The sequence below is a fragment of the Oncorhynchus gorbuscha genome, linkage group LG18 (genome assembly GCF_021184085.1).
Source record: "Oncorhynchus gorbuscha isolate QuinsamMale2020 ecotype Even-year linkage group LG18, OgorEven_v1.0, whole genome shotgun sequence".
Taxonomy (NCBI): domain Eukaryota; kingdom Metazoa; phylum Chordata; class Actinopteri; order Salmoniformes; family Salmonidae; genus Oncorhynchus; species Oncorhynchus gorbuscha.
The window spans coordinates 71,004,768-71,026,789 of record NC_060190.1 but is presented as its reverse complement, the minus strand read 5'-3'; the positions used below and the strand labels follow the sequence as shown (position 1 = coordinate 71,026,789).

The following is a 22,022-nucleotide window of genomic DNA, read 5'->3' as shown; positions in this document are numbered from 1 at the left end:
TTACTGATCTGTACTTTACTGGTCTGTACTTTACTGGTCTGTACTGTACTTTACTGTTCTGTACTTTACTGTTCTGTACTTTACTGTTCTGTACTGTACTTTACTGTTCTGTACTTTACTGTTCTGTACTTTACTGTTCTTTACTGTTCTTTGCTGTTCTGTACTTTACTGTTCTGTACTGTTCTGTTCTTTACTGTACTTTACTGTTCTGTACTTTACTGTTCTGTACTTTACTGTTCTTTACTGTTCTTTGCTGTTCTGTACTTTACTCTTCTGTACTGTTCTGTTCTTTACTGTACTTTACTGTCCTGTACTTTACTGTTCTGTACTGTACTGTTCTGTACTGTTCTGTACTGTACTTTACTGTACTTTACTGTACTTTACTGTTCTGTACTTTACTGGTCTGTACTTTACTGGTCTGTACTTTACTGCTCTGTACTGTTCTGTACTTTACTGTTCTGTACTTTACTGGTCTGTACTTTACTGGTCTGTACTGTACTTTACTGTTATGTACTTTACTGCTCTGTACTGTTCTGTACTTTACTGGTCTGTACTTTACTGGTCTGTACTTTACTGTTCTGTACTGTACTTTACTGTTCTGTACTTTACTGTTCTGTACTGTTCTGTACTGTTCTGTACTGTTCTGTACTGTTCTGTACTTTACTGTTCTTTTCTGTACTTTACTGTTCTGTACTTTACTGTTCTGTACTTTACTGTTCTGTACTGTTCTGTACTTTACTGGTCTGTACTTTATTGGTCTGTACTGTACTTTACTGTTCTGTACTTTACTGTTCTGTACTTTACTGTTCTGTACTTTACTGGTCTGTACTGTACTTTACTGTTCTGTACTTTACTGTTCTGTACTTTACTGTTCTGTACTTTACTGTTCTGTACTTTACTGTTCTATACTTTACTGTTCTATACTTTACTGTTCTGTACTTTACTGTTCTGTACTTTACTGTTCTGTACTTTACTGTTCTATACTTTACTGTTCTGTACTGTTCTGTACTTTACTGTTCTGTACTTTACTGTTCTATACTATACTTTATTGTACTTTACTGTTCTGTACTTTACTGTTCTATACTTTACTGTTCTATACTTTACTGTTCTATACTTTACTGTTCTATACTTTACTGTTCTGTACTTTACTGTTCTGTACTTTACTGTTCTATACTTTACTGTTCTATACTTTACTGTTCTATACTTTACTGTTCTATACTTTACTGTTCTGTACTTTACTGTTCTGTACTGTTCTGTACTTTACTGCTCTGTACTTTACTGCTCTGTACTTTACTGCTCTGTACTGTTCTGTACTTTACTGTTCTGTACTTTACTGGTCTGTACTGTACTTTACTGTTCTGTACTTTACTGCTCTGTACTGTTCTGTACTTTACTGATCTGTACTTTACTGGTCTGTACTTTACTGGTCTGTACTGTACTTTACTGTTCTGTACTTTACTGTTCTGTACTTTACTGTTCTGTACTGTACTTTACTGTTCTGTACTTTACTGTTCTGTACTTTACTGTTCTTTACTGTTCTTTGCTGTTCTGTACTTTACTGTTCTGTACTGTTCTGTTCTTTACTGTACTTTACTGTTCTGTACTTTACTGTTCTGTACTTTACTGTTCTTTACTGTTCTTTGCTGTTCTGTACTTTACTCTTCTGTACTGTTCTGTTCTTTACTGTACTTTACTGTCCTGTACTTTACTGTTCTGTACTGTACTGTTCTGTACTGTTCTGTACTGTACTTTACTGTACTTTACTGTACTTTACTGTTCTGTACTTTACTGGTCTGTACTTTACTGGTCTGTACTTTACTGCTCTGTACTGTTCTGTACTTTACTGTTCTGTACTTTACTGGTCTGTACTTTACTGGTCTGTACTGTACTTTACTGTTATGTACTTTACTGCTCTGTACTGTTCTGTACTTTACTGGTCTGTACTTTACTGGTCTGTACTTTACTGTTCTGTACTGTACTTTACTGTTCTGTACTTTACTGTTCTGTACTGTTCTGTACTGTTCTGTACTGTTCTGTACTGTTCTGTACTTTACTGTTCTTTTCTGTACTTTACTGTTCTGTACTTTACTGTTCTGTACTTTACTGTTCTGTACTGTTCTGTACTTTACTGGTCTGTACTTTATTGGTCTGTACTGTACTTTACTGTTCTGTACTTTACTGTTCTGTACTTTACTGTTCTGTACTTTACTGGTCTGTACTGTACTTTACTGTTCTGTACTTTACTGTTCTGTACTTTACTGTTCTGTACTTTACTGTTCTGTACTTTACTGTTCTATACTTTACTGTTCTATACTTTACTGTTCTGTACTTTACTGTTCTGTACTTTACTGTTCTGTACTTTACTGTTCTATACTTTACTGTTCTGTACTGTTCTGTACTTTACTGTTCTGTACTTTACTGTTCTGTACTTTACTGTTCTATACTTTTCTGTTCTGTACTTTACTGTTCTATACTATACTTTATTGTACTTTACTGTTCTGTACTTTACTGTTCTGTACTTTACTGTTCTATACTTTACTGTTCTGTACTTTACTGTTCTATACTTTACTGTTCTGTACTTTACTGTTCTGTACTTTACTGTTCTGTACTTTACTGTTCTGTACTTTACTGTTCTGTACTTTACTGTTCTGTACTTTACTGTTCTGTACTTTACTGTTCTATACTTTACTGTTCTATACTTTACTGTTCTGTACTTTACTGTTCTGTACTTTACTGTTCTGTACTTTACTGTTCTATACTTTACTGTTCTGTACTGTTCTGTACTTTACTGTTCTGTACTTTACTGTTCTATACTATACTTTATTGTACTTTACTGTTCTGTACTTTACTGTTCTATACTTTACTGTTCTATACTTTACTGTTCTATACTTTACTGTTCTATACTTTACTGTTCTGTACTTTACTGTTCTGTACTTTACTGTTCTATACTTTACTGTTCTATACTTTACTGTTCTATACTTTACTGTTCTATACTTTACTGTTCTGTACTTTACTGTTCTGTACTGTTCTGTACTTTACTGCTCTGTACTTTACTGCTCTGTACTTTACTGCTCTGTACTGTTCTGTACTTTACTGTTCTGTACTTTACTGGTCTGTACTGTACTTTACTGTTCTGTACTTTACTGCTCTGTACTGTTCTGTACTTTACTGATCTGTACTTTACTGGTCTGTACTTTACTGGTCTGTACTGTACTTTACTGTTCTGTACTTTACTGTTCTGTACTTTACTGTTCTGTACTGTACTTTACTGTTCTGTACTTTACTGTTCTGTACTTTACTGTTCTTTACTGTTCTTTGCTGTTCTGTACTTTACTGTTCTGTACTGTTCTGTTCTTTACTGTACTTTACTGTTCTGTACTTTACTGTTCTGTACTTTACTGTTCTGTTCTTTGCTGTTCTGTACTTTACTCTTCTGTACTGTTCTGTTCTTTACTGTACTTTACTGTCCTGTACTTTACTGTTCTGTACTGTACTGTTCTGTACTGTTCTGTACTGTACTTTACTGTTCTTTACTGTACTTTACTGTTCTGTACTTTACTGGTCTGTACTTTACTGGTCTGTACTTTACTGCTCTGTACTGTTCTGTACTTTACTGTTCTGTACTTTACTGGTCTGTACTTTACTGGTCTGTACTGTACTTTACTGTTATGTACTACTGCTCTGTACTGTTCTGTACTTTACTGGTCTGTACTTTACTGGTCTGTACTTTACTGTTCTGTACTGTACTTTACTGTTCTGTACTTTACTGTTCTGTACTGTTCTGTACTGTTCTGTACTGTTCTGTACTGTTCTGTACTTTACTGTTCTTTTCTGTACTTTACTGTTCTGTACTTTACTGTTCTGTACTTTACTGTTCTGTACTGTTCTGTACTTTACTGGTCTGTACTTTATTGGTCTGTACTGTACTTTACTGTTCTGTACTTTACTGTTCTGTACTTTACTGTTCTGTACTTTACTGGTCTGTACTGTACTTTACTGTTCTGTACTTTACTGTTCTGTACTTTACTGTTCTGTACTTTACTGTTCTGTACTTTACTGTTCTATACTTTACTGTTCTATACTTTACTGTTCTGTACTTTACTGTTCTGTACTTTACTGTTCTGTACTTTACTGTTCTATACTTTACTGTTCTGTACTGTTCTGTACTTTACTGTTCTGTACTTTACTGTTCTGTACTTTACTGTTCTATACTTTTCTGTTCTGTACTTTACTGTTCTATACTATACTTTATTGTACTTTACTGTTCTGTACTTTACTGTTCTGTACTTTACTGTTCTATACTTTACTGTTCTGTACTTTACTGTTCTATACTTTACTGTTCTATACTTTACTGTTCTGTACTTTACTGTTCTGTACTTTACTGTTCTATACTTTTCTGTTCTGTACTTTACTGTTCTATACTATACTTTATTGTACTTTACTGTTCTGTACTTTACTGTTCTATACTTTACTGTTCTATACTTTACTGTTCTATACTTTACTGTTCTATACTTTACTGTTCTGTACTTTACTGTTCTGTACTTTACTGTTCTATACTTTACTGTTCTATACTTTTCTGTACTTTACTGTTCTATACTATACTTTATTGTACTTTACTGTTCTGTACTTTACTGTTCTATACTTTACTGTTCTGTACTTTACTGTTCTATACTTTACTGTTCTATACTTTACTGTTCTGTACTTTACTGTTCTGTACTTTACTGTTCTATACTTTTCTGTTCTGTACTTTACTGTTCTATACTATACTTTATTGTACTTTACTGTTCTGTACTTTACTGTTCTATACTTTACTGTTCTGTACTTTACTGTTCTGTACTTTACTGTTCTGTACTTTACTGTTCTGTACTTTACTGTTCTATACTTTACTGTTCTGTACTTTACTGTTCTATACTTTACTGTTCTGTACTTTACTGTTCTATACTTTACTGTTCTATACTTTACTGTTCTATACTTTACTGTTCTGTACTTTACTGTTCTGTACTTTACTGTTCTATACTTTTCTGTTCTATACTTTACTGTTCTGTACTTTACTGTTCTGTACTTTACTGTACTTTACTGTTCTGTACTTTACTGTTCTATACTTTACTGTTCTATACTTTACTGTTCTGTACTTTACTGTTCTGTACTTTACTGTTCTGTACTTTACTGTACTTTACTGTTCTATACTTTACTGTTCTGTACTTTACTGTACTTTACTGTTCTATACTTTACTGTTCTGTACTTTACTGTTCTGTACTTTACTGTACTTTACTGTTCTGTACTTTACTGTTCTATACTTTACTGTTCTGTACTTTACTGTTCTGTACTTTACTGTTCTGTACTTTACTGTACTTTACTGTTCTGTACTTTACTGTTCTATACTTTACTGTTCTGTACTTTACTGTACTTTACTGTTCTGTACTTTACTGTTCTATACTATACTTTATTGTACTTTTCTGTTCTTTACTTTACTAATGGCACCGTGCTTTGTTGACTCATCCAGAGTCCTGTTTCTGTCTCTGTGGCCGTCCCAGTTCCAGTTCCACCCAGAACCTTTCATTTAACACTCCCTGTCAAATGACTTTTACTAATGACTGTTAGAGGTCAGAGGTCAGAGACCATTTGATCAGGGTAAGGAGGAAATGACCAGAGTGTATCTGAGAGGGACTTCCATGAAGATGAAAAATATAGCGTTGCTAGATCTGTTGCCCTGTTGGGAATACGTGAAGATAGCGTTGCTAGATCTGTTGCCCTGTTGGGAATACGTGAAGATAGTGTTGCTAGATCTGTTGCCCTGTTGGGAATACGTGAAGATAGTGTTGCTAGATCTGTTGCCCTGTTGGGAATACGTGAAGATAGTGTTGCTAGATCTGTTGCCCTGTTGGGAATACGTGAAGATAGCGTTGCTAGATCTGTTGCCCTGTTGGGAATACGTGAAGATAGTGTTGCTAGATCTGTTGCCCTGTTGGGAATACGTGAAGATAGTGTTGCTAGATCTGTTGCCCTGTTGGGAATACGTGAAGATAGTGTTGCTAGATCTGTTGCCCTGTTGGGAATACGTGAAGATAGCGTTGCTAGATCTGTTGCCCTGTTGGGAATACGTGAAGATAGTGTTGCTAGATCTGTTGCCCTGTTGGGAATACGTGAAGATAGCGTTGCTAGATCTGGTGCCCTGTTGGGAATACGTGAAGATAGCGTTGCTAGATCTGTTGCCCTGTTGGGAATACGTGAAGATAGCGTTGCTAGATCTGTTGCCCTGTTGGGAATACGTGAAGATAGCGTTGCTAGATCTGTTGCCCTGTTGGGAATACGTGAAGATAGCGTTGCTAGATCTGGTGCCCTGTTGGGAATACGTGAAGATAGTGTTGCTAGATCTGTTGCCCTGTTGGGAATACGTGAAGATAGCGTTGCTAGAACTGTTGCCCTGTTGGGAATACGTGAAGATAGCGTTGCTAGATCTGTTGCCCTGTTGGGAATACGTGAAGATAGCGTTGCTAGATCTGTTGCCCTGTTGGGAATACGTGAAGATAGCGTTGCTAGATCTGTTGCCCTGTTGGGAATACGTGAAGATAGTGTTGCTAGATCTGTTGCCCTGTTGGGAATGCATTCAGCAGCTCTTGTAAAACTGTAATTAACTACACTAGTCACAGCATTGTATTGCATCCTTCCCTGCATCCTTCCCTGTTTCCTTTCCTGGAAAGCTATGTCGTTGAACACTTGATTTAACTTATCATTCAACCTTACTGGGTAGGAGGGAGGGATGCATGTTATACAGGAGACTACAGGAAGTATCTGTCCTGGAGCAGCTCTGAACAGGAGCTGACTATTACTTATTGGCCTTACAGAGCGGACCATGAGAGCAGGGGGGCAGTCTCTCATTAACCGCTATTACTAACACAGACTCACACTAACACACACACTATGGACGCACACACACATACACTATACACACACTACTCTTCCCCCACATACAAACACCCAGACAGACATTATGACCAGCGGCTAGTTCCCACCAGAATGAGGCCCGTAAAGCAGCCCCCCTAGGGAGGCTGTGGACCCAGTGAACGGTTCACACAGTGTCAACAGGAAACAGACGCGACACACACACAGCCTACACAGGACATACATCCACAAACCAAAACAAATACTTTTAAATTCCTATTTAAAATGCTGGTTTATCAGTAAAAAAAATGTTTATTGTTGGAGGTAAATTGTAGTGTTGGGGCGGCAGGTAGCCTAGTGGTTAGAGCATTGGGTCAGTAACTGAAAGGTTGGTAGATCGAATCCCCGAGCTGATAAGGTAAAAATCTGTCGCTCTGCCCTTTTAAAACCAGGCAGTTAACCCACTGTTCCCAGGCCATCATTGAAAATAAGAATGTGTTATTAACTGACATGCCTCGTTAAAGAAAGGTTAAATGTAAAAACATAATAATAATCTAAATAAATAAAAGGAAAGCTATAAAAACACCATCAAATCATCGACAAGGGATATAATTCAGGAAGTCTGTTCCAAAATACTCCCACACAAAATAGAGAGATAAATGTGATAGTAATTTCAAACCTTGCTTATATTTGTATACTATGTTTTAGTCAAAAATAATATCTGTTGGACTATCTGATATCTGTTCTTGCAGTCAATTTGCAGTCTACAAATAATCTGTAACTAGGCTCCATCCACTAAAGAAGAAATCGTACCACGGCTGAATCTAGTTGATGATCCCAGTTTGTGTCATTGTAGGCAACTCACTGTTGTGTCAAGGGCAAATTGCCATTCTTGTGGGAAAAAAAGTGTCAAGCAGGAAAAGGTGTTAAGCAGAAAAAGGTGTTAAGCAGAAAAGGTGTTAAGCAGAAAAAGGTGTTAAGCAGAAAAAGGTGTTAAGCAGAAAAAGGTGTTAAGCAGAAAAAAGGTGTTAAGCAGAAAAGGTGTTAAGCAGAAAAGGTGTTAAGCAGAAAAAGGTGTTAAGCAGAAAAGGTGTTAAGCAGAAAAGGTGTTAAGCAGGAAAAGGTGTTAAGCAGAAAAAAGTGTTAAGCAAAAAAAGGTTTGAAAAAGAAAAGAATTTCACACAACAAAAGTTGCATCACACAGACTGGAGCAAAAATGTGAGCCAAGGCTCACAAAGTGTTTCTGTGACAACAACATACAAAGATCATGGGTACAGTGATCCCATTTCCCTTCCTGTTCATAATCACAGATTCTTCATAATAAACCATTAATAACAACCTATTTACAACCTCATCACAACAAGAGGAACAGAACATCAAATCCAATGTCATTTGTCACATGAACAGGTGTAGACCTCACAGTGAAATGCTTCCTTACAAGCCCTTAACCAACAGTGTAGACCTCACAGTGAAATGCTTCCTTACAAGCCCTTAACCAACAGTGTAGACCTCACAGTGAAATGCTTCCTTACAAGCCCTTAACCAACAGGTGTAGACCTCACAGTGAAATGCTTCCTTACAAGCCCTTAACCAACAGTGTAGACCTCACAGTGAAATGCTTCCTTACAAGCCCTTAACCAACAGTGTAGACCTCACAGTGAAATGCTTCCTTACAAGCCCTTAACCAACAGTGTAGACCTCACAGTGAAATGCTTCCTTACAAGCCCTTAACCAACAGGTGTAAACCTCACAGTGAAATGCTTCCTTACAAGCCCTTAACCAACAGTGTAGACCTCACAGTGAAATGCTTCCTTACAAGCCCTTAACCAACAATGCAGTTTGAAGAAAAATAAGTGTTAAAAGTAAAAAATGTGTTAAGTAAGAAAATAAAAAATAAAAGTAACAAATAATTAAAGAGCAGCAGTAAAATAACAGAAGTGAGGCGAAATACAGGGGGTACCAGTACAGAGTCAATGTGGAGGTTATATACAGGGGGTACCAGTACAGAGTCAATGTGGAGGTTATATACAGGGGGTACTGGTAAAGAGTCAATGTGGAGGTTATATACAGGGGGTACTGGTAAAGAGTCAATGTGGAGGTTATATACAGGGGGTACTGGTAAAGAGTCAATGTGGAGGTTATATACAGGGGGTACTGGTAAAGAGTCAATGTGGAGGCTATATACAGGGGGTACTGGTACAGAGTCAATGTGGAGGCTATATACAGGGGGTACCAGTACAGAGTCAATGTGGAGGTTATATACAGGGGGTACTGGTAAAGAGTCAATGTGGAGGTTATATACAGGGGGTACTGGTAAAGAGTCAATGTGGAGGTTATATACAGGGGGTACCAGTACAGAGTCAATGTGGAGGCTATGTACAGGGGGTACTGGTAAAGATTCAATGTGGAGGTTATATACAGGGGGTACTGGTAAAGAGTCAATGTGGAGGTTATATACAGGGGGTACTGGTAAAGAGTCAATGTGGAGGCTATATACAGGGGGTACTGGTAAAGAGTCAATGTGGAGGTTATATACAGGGGGTACCAGTACAGAGTCAATGTGGAGGCTATGTACAGGGGGTACTGGTAAAGAGTCAATGTGGAGGTTATATACAGGGGGTACCAGTACAGAGTCAATGTGGAGGCTATATACAGGGGGTACCAGTACAGAGTCAATGTGGAGGTTATATACAGGGGGTACCAGTACAGAGTCAATGTGGAGGCTATGTACAGGGGGTACTGGTAAAGAGTCAATGTGGAGGTTATATACAGGGGGTACTGGTACAGAGTCAATGTGGAGGCTATGTACAGGGGGTACTGGTAAAGAGTCAATGTGGAGGTTGTATACAGGGGGTACTGGTATAGAGTCAATGTGGAGGTTATATACAGGGGGTACCAGTACAGAGTCACTGTGGAGGCTATGTACAGGGGGTACTGGTACAGAGTCACTGTGGAGGCTATATACAGGGGGTACTGGTACAGAGTCAATGTGGAGGCTATATACAGGGGGTACTGGTACAGAGTCAATGTGGAGGCTATATACAGGGGGTACTGGTACAGAGTCACTGTGGAGGCTATATACAGGGGGTACTGGTACAGAGTCAATGTGGAGGCTATATACAGGGGGTACCAGTACAGAGTCACTGTGGAGGCTATGTACAGGGGGTACTGGTAAAGAGTCAATGTGGAGGCTATATACAGGGGGTACTGGTACAGAGTCAATGTGGAGGCTATATACAGGGGGTACTGGTACAGAGTCAATGTGGAGGCTATATACAGGGGGTACTGGTACAGAGTCAATGTGGAGGCTATATACAGGGGGTACCAGTACAGAGTCAATGTGCATCAATGTGCATCGGTTAGTCGAGGTCATTGAGGTACTATGTACATGTAGGTATAGTGACTTTGCATAGATAATAAACAGAGAGTAGCAGCAGCGTAACAAAAAGATGGGGGGGGGGCCCTCGGGGCGCTCTGGTACCGCTTTCCGTGCGGTAGCAGAGAGAACAGTCTATGACTGTTGAGGATCAACGTGGCAGATGTGTTGTTGCCTACCCTCACCAACTGTGGGCGGCCCGTCAGGAAGTCCAGGATCCAGTTGCAGAGTGAGGTGTTTAGTCCCAGGGTCATTAGTTTAGTGATGAGCTTGGAGGGCACTATGGTGTTGAACACTGAGCTGTAGTCAATGAACAGCATTCTCACATAAGTGTTCCTTTACTCCAGGAGGGAAAGTTCCCCATGAGACCTGGGTTATCTCAGCTCCCCAGGGGAGAGAGGGGAGGATGGTTGGGAGAAGAGAGTGGAGAGGAGGGGGAGAGGGGAGAGGGTGGGGTCTCCTTCAAGACTGTTGGAAAAGCATTCCTCATGAAGCTGGTTGAAAGAATGCGAAGAGTTTGCAAAGTTGTCATCAAGGCAAAGGGTGGCTACTTTGAAGAATCTCAAACATAAAATCTATTTTGATTTGTTTAACATTTTTGTGGTTACTACATGATTCAATATGTGTTATTTCATAGTTTTGATATATTCACTATTATTCTACAATGTAGAAAATAGTAGAACATTTAGAAAAACCCTGGAATTAGTAGGTGTGTCCAAACCTTTGACTGGTACTGTACATCTGTCAACATCAGGACTTAGAGTCTTAGACCAAGCCCTCAGAGACACAGTTGAAGTCAGAAGTTGACTCAGTTACACTGGCTCTGTCAGGAGGAATGGGCCAAAATTATTGTGGGAAGCTTGTGGAAGGCTGCCTGAAACGTTTGACCCAAGTTAAACAATTTAAAGTAAACGCTACTAAATACTAATTAAGTGTATGTAAACTTCTGAACCACTGGGAATGTGATGAAAGAAATCAAATCTGAAATAAATCATTCTCTCTTACTATTATTCTGACATTTCACATTCTTAAAATGAAGTGGTGATCCTAACTGACCTAAAACAGGGAATTTTTACTAGGATTAAATGTCAGGAATTGTGAAAAACTGAGTTTAAATGTATTTGACTAAGGTGTATGTAAACTTCCGACTTCAACTCTGTCAACCTCAGGCCTTAGATCAAGCCCTCAGAGACAGACAAGGGAGATTCTGGGTCATTATTCTGAGACATTGTTTACAGGCTATTTGTATGTTGGCTATTAGATGTCTGAATGTTGACTGTATTTTGGAACAGACATGCAGGAAATGAACAGCTTCTCTGTCGGCCACACAGACTGTGGAGGTTGCAGAGGGGGGTTCGTTCTGATCTATAGACCAGGGAAGAGAGGGGGTCAGGTCTGATCTATAGACCAGGGAAGAGAGGGGGTCAGGTCTGATCTATAGACCAGGGAAGAGAGGGGGTGAGGTCTGATCTATAGACCAGGGAAGAGAGGGGGTGAGGTCTGATCTATAGACCAGGGAAGAGAGGGGGGTCAGGTCTGATCTATAGACCAGGGAAGAGAGGGGGTCAGGTCTGATCTATAGACCAGGGAAGAGAGGGGGTCAGGTCTGATCTATAGACCAGGGAAGAGAGGAGGTTAGTTCTGATCTATAGACCAGGGAAGAGAGGGGGTTAGGTCTGATCTATAGACCAGGGAAGAGAGGGGGTTAGGTCTGATCTATAGACCAGGGAAGAGAGGGGGTTAGGTCTGATCTATAGACCAGGGAAGAGAGGGGGTTAGGTCTGATCTATAGACCAGGGAAGAGAGGGGGTTAGGTCTGATCTATAGACCAGGGAAGAGAGGGGTTAGGTCTGATCTATAGACCAGGGAAGAGAAGGGGTCAGGTCTGATCTATAGACCAGGGAAGAGAGGGGGTTAGGTCTGATCTATAGACCAGGGAAGAGAGGGGGTTAGGTCTGATCTATAGACCAGGGAAGAGAGGGGGTTAGGTCTGATCTATAGACCAGGGAAGAGAAGGGGTCAGGTCTGATCTATAGACCAGGGAAGAGAGGGGGTCAGGTCTGATCTATAGACCAGGGAAGAGAAGGGGTCAGGTCTGATCTATAGACCAGGGAAGAGAGGGGGTTAGGTCTGATCTATAGACCAGGGAGGAGAGGGGGTCAGGTCTGATCTATAGACCAGGGAAGAGAGGGGGTCAGGTCTGATCTATAGAACAGGGAGGAGAGGGGAGGGGGTCAGGTCTGATCTATAGATCAGGGAAGAGAGGGGGTTCGTTCTGATCTATAGACCAGGGAAGAGAGGGGGTCAGGTCTGATCTACAGACCAGGGAAGAGAGGGGGTCAGGTCTGATCTATAGAACAGGGAGGAGAGGGGGGGGGGTCAGGTCTGATCTATAGACCAGGGAGGAGAGGGAGGGGGTCAGTTCTGATCTATAGACCAGGGAAGAGAGGGGGTCAGGTCTGATCTATAGACCAGGGAGGAGAGGGGAGGGGGTCAGTTCTGATCTATAGACCAGGGAAGAGAGGGGGTCAGGTCTGATCTATAGACCAGGGAGGAGAGGGAGGGGGTTAGGTATGATCTATAGACCAGGGAAGAGAGGGGGTTCGTTCTGATCTATAGACCAGGGAGGAGAGGGGGTTAGGTATGATCTATAGACCAGGGAAGAGAGGGGGTCAGGTCTGATCTATAGACCAGGGAGGAGAGGGGGTTAGTTCTGATCTATAGACAAGGGAAGAGAGGGGGTCAGGTCTGATCTATAGACCAGGGAGGAGAGGGGTTAGTTCTGATCTATAGACAAGGGAAGAGAGGGGTTAGGTCTGATCTATAGACCAGGGAAGAGAGGGGGTTAGGTCTGATCTATAGACCAGGGAAGAGAGGGGGTCAGGTCTGATCTATAGACCAGGGAGGAGAGGGGGTCAGGTCTGATCTATAGACCAGGGAGGAGAGGGGAGGGGGTCAGTTCTGATCTATAGACCAGGGAAGAGAGGGGGTTAGGTCTGATCTATAGACCAGGGAAGAGAGGGGGTCAGGTCTGATCTATAGACCAGGGAAGAGAGGGGGTCAGTTCTGATCTATAGACCAGGGAGGAGAGGGGAGGGGTCAGTTCTGATCTATAGACCAGGGAAGAGAGGGGTTAGGTCTGATCTATAGACCAGGGAAGAGAGGGGGTCAGGTCTGATCTATAGAACAGGGAGGAGAGGGGAGGGGGTCAGGTCTGATCTATAGACCAGGGAAGAGAGGGGGTTAGGTCTGATCTATAGACCAGGGAAGAGAGGGGGTCAGTTCTGATCTATAGACCAGGGAGGAGAGGGGAGGGGGTCAGTTCTGATCTATAGACCAGGGAAGAGAGGGGGTCAGGTCTGATCTATAGACCAGGGAAGAGAGGGGGTCAGGTCTGATCTATAGAACAGGGAGGAGAGGGGAGGGGGTCAGGTCTGATCTACAGACCAGGGAAGAGAGGGGGTTAGGTCTGATCTATAGACCAGGGAAGAGAGGGGGTCAGTTCTGATCTATAGACCAGGGAGGAGAGGGGAGGGGGTCAGTTCTGATCTATAGACCAGGGAAGAGAGGGGGTTAGGTCTGATCTATAGACCAGGGAAGAGAGGGGGTCAGGTCTGATCTATAGAACAGGGAGGAGAGGGGAGGGGGTCAGGTCTGATCTATAGATCAGGGAAGAGAGGGGGTTCGTTCTGATCTATAGACCAGGGAAGAGAGGGGGTCAGGTCTGATCTACAGACCAGGGAAGAGAGGGGGTCAGGTCTGATCTATAGAACAGGGAGGAGAGGGGAGGGGGTCAGGTCTGATCTATAGACCAGGGAGGAGAGGGGAGGGGGTCAGTTCTGATCTATAGATCAGGGAAGAGAGGGGAGGGGGTCAGTTCTGATCTATAGACCAGGGAAGAGAGGGGGTTAGGTCTGATCTATAGATCAGGGAAGAGAGGGGGTCAGGTCTGATCTATAGACCAGGGAAGAGAGGGGGTTAGGTCTGATCTATAGACCAGGGAGGAGAGGGGAGGGGGTCAGTTCTGATCTATAGATCAGGGTGGTGAGTTTCTTGACTTTGTTTGGCTGTCATCGCCTTCCTTCGTCAACACACACACCAATCAAACCCAGGCTGTGGTCTTAACACACTACCCAGTCCCTTAACTTCAGAACATAATTCTGACTAGAAATTTGGGAGCAATTACACGCCATCCATTCATTCTCTGTTATCAGTGGTGCTGGTGTTCCCAGGATTAGTCTCCCTATCGTTAGGAAAACCATCCATCGAGAACCACAGGAAGTCATCTTGATCCGTGTCTTTGTTTATATGCTTCAGTCCCCACTTCCTGTCCCTACTAATGCTGCTTTCAGTGCCACCCATTAGGAACAGAGTAAACACACACACACACACACAGCGATCGGATCACACAAAGAAGAAGAAGAAGAAGAGAATAAAGCATGCATCTATCACCACAGTCATTTAGATACTTATGACAACAGTGGTGTTATGGTTATTACATAACTCTATGTGCTTATTGCCTGTTTCTACTGAATGAATATCGGTTAGTGCTTCTACACCTGCATTGTCAAGGTGCTTCTACACCTGCATTGTCAAGGTGCTTCTACACCTGCATTGTCAAGGTGCTTCTACACCTGCATTGTCAAGGTGCCTCTACACCTGCATTGTCAAGGTGCTTCTACACCTGCATTGTCAAGGTGCTTCTACACCTGCATTGTCAAGGTGCTTCTACACCTGCATTGTCAAGGTGCCTCTACACCTGCATTGTCAAGGTGCTTCTACACCTGCATTGTCAAGGTGCCTCTACACCTGCATTGTCAAGGTGCTTCTACACCTGCATTGTCAAGGTGCTTCTACACCTGCATTGTCAAGGTGCCTCTACACCTGCATTGTCAAGGTGCCTCTACACCTGCATTGTCAAGGTGCTTCTACACCTGCATTGTCAAGGTGCTTCTACACCTGCATTGTCAAGGTGCCTCTACACCTGCATTGTCAAGGTGCTTCTACACCTGCATTGTCAAGGTGCCTCTACACCTGCATTGTCAAGGTGCTTCTGCACCTGCATTTGTCAAGGTGCTTCTACACCTGCATTGTCAAGGTGCTTCTACACCTGCATTGTCAAGGTGCTTCTACACCTGCATTGTCAAGGTGCTTCTACACCTGCATTGTCAAGGTGCCTCTACACCTGCATTGTCAAGGTGCTTCTACACCTGCATTGTCAAGGTGCTTCTACACCTGCATTGTCAAGGTGCCTCTACACCTGCATTGTCAAGGTGCCTCTACACCTGCATTGTCAAGGTGCCTCTACACCTGCATTGTCAAGGTGCCTCTACACCTGCATTGTCAAGGTGCCTCTACACCTGCATTGTCAAGGTGCCTCTACACCTGCATTGTCAAGGTGCTTCTACACCTGCATTGTCAAGGTGCTTCTACACCTGCATTGTCAAGGTGCTTCTACACCTGCATTGTCAAGGTGCCTCTACACCTGCATTGTCAAGGTGCTTCTACACCTACATTGTCAAGGTGCCTCTACACCTGCATTGTCAAGGTGCCTCTACACCTGCATTGTCAAGGTGCTTCTAAACCTGCATTGTCAAGGTGCTTCTACACCTGCATTGTCAAGGTGCCTCTACACCTGCATTGTCAAGGTGCCTCTACACCTGCATTGTCAAGGTGCCTCTACACCTGCATTGTCAAGGTGCCTCTACACCTGCATTGTCAAGGTGCCTCTACACCTGCATTGTCAAGGTGCCTCTACACCTGCATTGTCAAGGTGCTTCTACACCTGCATTGTCAAGGTGCTTCTACACCTGCATTGCTTGCTGAGTGGGGTTTCAGGCTGGGTTCCTGTATAGCACTTTGTGACATCAGCTGAAATAATAAGGGCTTTATAAATACATGTGATTGATTGATTGATTGATAGTATTGTTCAACTGCATGTACTTACAGTAGGCCTATACCTAGCTACAGGGTAGCCTGGTACTAACAACGTAATCTTGCAGGATTAAATAGTTGGATTAAATAGGATTAAATATTTGGGATTGTAAGAGTTGTTGCCCTGTGCCTTTCTCTGTGATTGTCATTCTAATAGTTTCCAGAAAGAACAAAAGCCGGTCCTTAAACATTTACATCATAAGGTGCAAAGTTCTGTACAAAGACCCAAAACATCCATGTCAAATTAAATCATTTTCTGGATCAAATAACATGGAAAACAAGCCCTTTTTGCGCAGTATTAATTGACCATCCTTACAAACCACTTCATGGAAATGTACATGACTGTATTGTACAGAGGCTGGTCATCTAGGTTTGTACCTGTAGACGTTCTATCACCATGGAGATAAACAATGCACATGACTGTATTGTACAGAGGCTGGTCATCTAGGTTTGTACCTGTAGATGTTCTATCACCATGGAGATAAACAATGACCCAATACAGTAACGGAGTACATTGAGACATCAAGTGGTTTGTGATTATGTGGCTCAGTTGGAAGAGTATGGAGCTTGTAATGCCGGGGCTGTGGGTTTGATTCCCACAGGGGACCAGTATGACAATGTATACAAACGGATACCTGTTACCTCCCTTCCCCGGCCAGTTCAACAAATCATTAGTAAAGGGAAAGGGGGATATCTATTCAGTTCTACCAAATTTCTATCAACATGTTCAAAAATTGTCCACACACAGAGACGAGTACAAAGCTCTCCCTCGCCCTCCATTTGGTAAATCCAACCACAACTCTATCCTCCTGATTCCTGCTTACAAGCGAAAATTAAAACAGGAAGCACCAGTGACTCGGTCTATAAAAAAGTGGACAGATGAAGCAGATGCTAAACTACAGGACTGTTTTGCTATCACAGACTGGAACATGTTACGAGATTCTTCCGATGGCATTGAGGAGTAAACCACATCAGTCACTGGCTTTATCAATAAGTGCATCGAGGACGTCGTCCCCACAGTGACTGTACGTACATACTCCAACCAGAAGCCATGGACTACAGGCAACATTCGCACTGAGCTAAAGGGTAGAGCTGCCGCTTTCAAGGTTCGGAACACTTATGTGAGAATGCTATTCATTCACTACAGTTCAGCGTACAACACCATAGTGCCCTCGAAGCTCATCACCAAGCTAAGGATCCTGGGACTAAACACCTCCCTCTGCAACTGGAACCTGGACATCCTGACAGGCCGCCCCCAGGTGGTGAAGGTAGGTAAGCAACACATATGCCATGCTGATGCTCAACACTGGAGCTCCACAGGGGTGCGTGCTCAGTCCCCTCCTGTACTCCCTGTTCACCCACGACTGCATGGCCAGGCACGACTCCAACACCATCATTAAGTTTGCAGACGAAACAACAGTGGTAGGCCTGATCACCGACAACGATGAGACAGCCTATAGGGAGGAGGTCAGAGACCTGACCGGGTGGTGCCAGAATAACAACCTATCCCTCAATGTAACCAAGACTAAGGAGATGATTGTGGACTACAGGAAAAGGAGGGCCGAGCACGCCCCCATTCTCATCGACGGGGCTGTAGTGGAGCAGGTTAAGAGCTTCAAGTTCCTTGGTGTCCACATCAACAACAAACTAGAATGGTCCAAACACACCAAGACAGTCGTGAAGAGGGCACGACAAAGCCTATTCCCCCTCAGGAAACTAAAAAGATTTGGCATGGGTCCTGAGATCCTCAAAAGGTTCTACAGCTGCAACATCGAGAGCATGGTTGCATCACTTCCTGGTACGACAATTGTTCGGCCTCTGACCGCAAGGCACTACAGAGGGTAGTGCATAAGGTAAAGTACATCTCTGGGGCTAAGCTGCCTGCCATCCAGGACCTCTACACCAGGCGGTGTCAGAGGAAGGCTATCACACCCTGGTCGAAGTATTTTGTGTTTATCTTCATGTATTGGGTCAGGCCAGGGTGTGGCATGGGGTTTTTGTATTGTGGTGTGTTTTGTCTTGGGGTTTTGGTGTGTATGTATTGGGATTGTAGCTAGTGGGGTGATCTAGCTATATCTATGGCTGTCTGGAGTGGTTCTCAATCAGAGGCAGGTGTTTATCGTTGTCTCTGATTGGGAACCATATTTAGGCAGCCATATTCTTTGAGTTTGTCGTGGGTGATTGTCCTTAGTGTCCTAGTTCCTGTCTGTGTTAGTTTTCACTAGTATAGGCTGTTTCGGTTTTCGTTACGTTCTTTGTTTTGTAGTGTTTGTGTTTTAGATTCGTGTTACGTTTTTTTTTACTGGCCTAATTTTTTTTTTTTTTTTTTTTTACCTTTATTTAACCAGGCAAGTCAGTTAAGAACATATTCTTATTTTCAATGACGGCCTGGGAACAGTGGGTTAACTGCCTGTTCAGGGGCAGAACGACAGATTTGTAACTTGTCAGCTCGGGGGTTTGAACTCGCAACCTTCCGGTTACTAGTCCAACACTCTAACCACTAGGCTACCTGTGGCCTGTGACCTATGACCCCAACCTAAAGTGGGCCCACTAACCTTGACCCTGTGACATCACCCTAAAGCGGGCCAACTAACCTTAACCCTGTGACCTATGACCCCACTCTACAGCGGGCCAACTAACCCTAACCCTGTGACATCACCCTAAAGCGGGCCAACTAACCTTAACCCTGTGACCTATGACCCCACTCTACAGCAGGCCAACTAACCCTAACCCTGTGACCCCACTCTACAGCGGGCCAACTAACCCTAACCCTGTGACCTATGACCCCACTCTACAGCGGGCCAACTAACCCTAACTCTATGACCTATGACCCCACTCTACAGCGGGCCAACTAACCCTAACCCTGTGAACTATGACCCCACTCTACAGCGGGCCAACTAACCCTAACCCTGTGATCTATGACCCCACTCTACAGCGGGCCAACTAACCCTAACCCTGTGACCTATGACCCCACTCTACAGCGGGCCAACTAACCCTAACCCTGTGAACTATGACCCCACTCTACAGCGGGCCAACTAACCCTAACCCTGTGACCTATGACCCCACTCTACAGCGGGCCAACTAACCCTAACCCTGTGACCTATGACCCCACTCTACAGCGGGCTAACTAACCCTAACCGTGTGACCTATGACCCCACTCTACAGCTGGCCAACTAACCCTAACTCTATGACCTATGACCCCACTCTACAGCGGGCCAACTAACCCTAACCCTGTGACCTATTACCCCACTCTACAGCGGGCCAACTAACCCTAACCCTGTGACCTATGACCCCACTCTACAGCTGGCCAACTAACGCTAACTCTATGACCTATGACCTCACTCTACAGCGGGCCAACTAACCCTAACCCTGTGACCTATGACCCCACTCTACAGTGGGCCAACTAACCCTAACCGTGTGACCTATGACCCCACTCTACAGCTGGCCAACTAACCCTAACTCTATGACCTATGACCCCACTCTACAGCGGGCCAACTAACCCTATCTCTATGACCTCACTCTACAGCGGGCCAACTAACCCTAACTCTATGACCTATGACCCCACTCTACAGCAGGCCAACTTCCCAATATGAACAACAGATGAACAATGAACAACCAGCGGCACCCACTTATTTTCACTGTTTTGAAAAGACTCAGAAAAATGTCAACTAAAGCTACTTCCTCTTTATGTCATTTTGGCAAAGCACAAAGGGAGGCAACAGACAGTCAGACTACATCCCAAATAACACCTTATTCACTACATTGCGCACTACTTTTGACCAGAGCCCTATGAGCCCTACCTTACTGCATAGGGAATAGGGTGCCATTTGGAACGTACTGTGACTACAGGCTACAAGCCTTGTTACCAACACCAACCACACATGGGGCACCAGCTGGGGAAATGGGGCCATCAATATCATGGTTGACTTCAAAGGGTGGCTGCACCATTTTTTCACTGCCCTGACCCACCCCCGGAGACTGTTAGACAATGGACAGACACACTACCGGGCTGAGCAGGCTGGCTGCGACTCGGTTAGCGCGCGCAACGATACACAGACAGAGAATGAGAATACAGTACTCACATACAATTACTGAAGTCATGCCTCCTCACATCACTAGTACTGTGTGCTATGTATTCTACATCCATTTAGCTACATCATAAAGGTCTAACAAAGGTGGGTGATAGCCGATACTGTGATTTATAATACCCACCTATGGTGCAAACATTTATCAGCAATCATGTCCAATATTCATCAATAACCTCATTTCCTCACACCCAAGTCCCATGCCTTCAGGTTGTATTCTCAACAAAGGCAGCTGGGTAAATGTGAAGGGCATTGCTTTGAGGAAGTGCATCACCTCCATCTCTTTGTGATTCTCCGACTTAACCGAAGCACATTTCTGCAACGTCTGGTGCGAGTTTTGAGGGAAAGCAATGATGTTGTAACAATATGTAACGACTACAACACCAATGCATGGCATGGAGACCTCACATGGACAAAATGTGATATTATTGTGACTGACAGAAACGCCCCATGGATACCGCGCCCGCACCTGGATAACTGGGCTTTCAGAATGACACAACCACCATGATTATCAACCATTACTATTAAGCCCAACAGCATAATAACATGACTGATCTACTTAACCCTACACCTATATGAAGACATGCTGGCTCGTGCGTTGCATTATCTGCTGTGTGTAGGCAAATGGAACGTGGCAAAAACAAGGCACATTCTCTCACTGTACTGATAATAACGCAGTTATTAGTCTACTATTGTCCACATATGGAGCGCTAAATAATACCGGTGAATACTTCTTGGGCGCACATGTTAGGGAATCAATTCATGAATAGACCGGGAACAGAGACACATAGAGACAGACAAGACACACAATGCGCTCTGCAAAGGTTGGCAGAAATCTTTGAGTGGGCTTTCAGGATCACTGAGGGGCTTACCTTAAAGAGACCTTCACCGAGCAGTCGTTTTGGCTCACCATTATATCCTCTTTCTTTCCGTTTTTCCCTATGTGCAAAAGTCTCTGAACCGTGTCAGTCAGAGTTAGGTTGGTGCGTAAAAATACAGTGTTGCATCAAGAAAAAAGCTTTTGGAGCAAATGCATAAAGCGGTAAATCAGGATAGAATCGCCAGCCGTGGTGCTGTCATTATAACCTGCCGTGGGTACTCGCGCTACTATCTGCTTCTGTGCCTGTCCTTGCTCTGGTCACTCTCATATCTAGGCTACACCTCCGGCCCTCTGTCACATCGCACTCTATCACAAGCTTTTCTTCTTCTTTCGCTCGCCACTGCTACATCCTGTCATACTGTGTGAGAACCGTTTTTCGGCGCTCATCCGAAAGCACCCCGACGCAGCCTGCTCAACGTGTGTTTGTGTTGTTGTCTGTCTCACGTCGAATGTGAAGAACGAGTGAGAAGTGCAAGGGGGAGGGTGTAATCGCATTCGATTGACAGGCGCTTAGCCACACAGATCAAACACTCCCGCCCTGGTCCCACTTAATAGACCAATTAGGGAGTTCGGAGACGCCAATGGCGTGTGTGTTTATTTTAATTGTATTTTGTTTCACCTTTATTTAACCAGGTAGGCAAATTGAGAACAAGTTCTCAGTTACAATTTCGACCTGGCCAAGATAAAGCAAAGCAGTTCAACACATACAACAACACAGAGTTACACATTGAATAAACAAAACATACAGTCAATAATACAGTAGAAAAGTAAATACAATATAGCAAGTAAAACATTGGAATGGTTTATTTGCAGTGGAAGAATGTGCAAAGTAGAGAAAGGTGCAAAGGAGCAAAAATACATAAAT

At 43.2% G+C, this 22,022-nt stretch overlaps 1 protein-coding gene across 2 annotated transcripts in view; it reads right to left on the bottom strand.

Moving 5' to 3' along the window:
• The window catches only part of LOC124003619 (kinesin-like protein KIF21B), a 153,729-nt gene extending 132,144 nt beyond the window's left edge, over positions 1-21,585 (bottom strand). For both annotated transcript variants that reach the window (XM_046312027.1, XM_046312028.1), the window contains exon 1: positions 21,150-21,585. In XM_046312027.1, coding sequence (XP_046167983.1) covers positions 21,150-21,190 — 41 coding nt within the window. In that variant the 5' untranslated portion in view covers positions 21,191-21,585. The remainder of the gene's footprint in view (positions 1-21,149) is intronic.
• Positions 21,586-22,022: the final 437 nt, after the last annotated feature.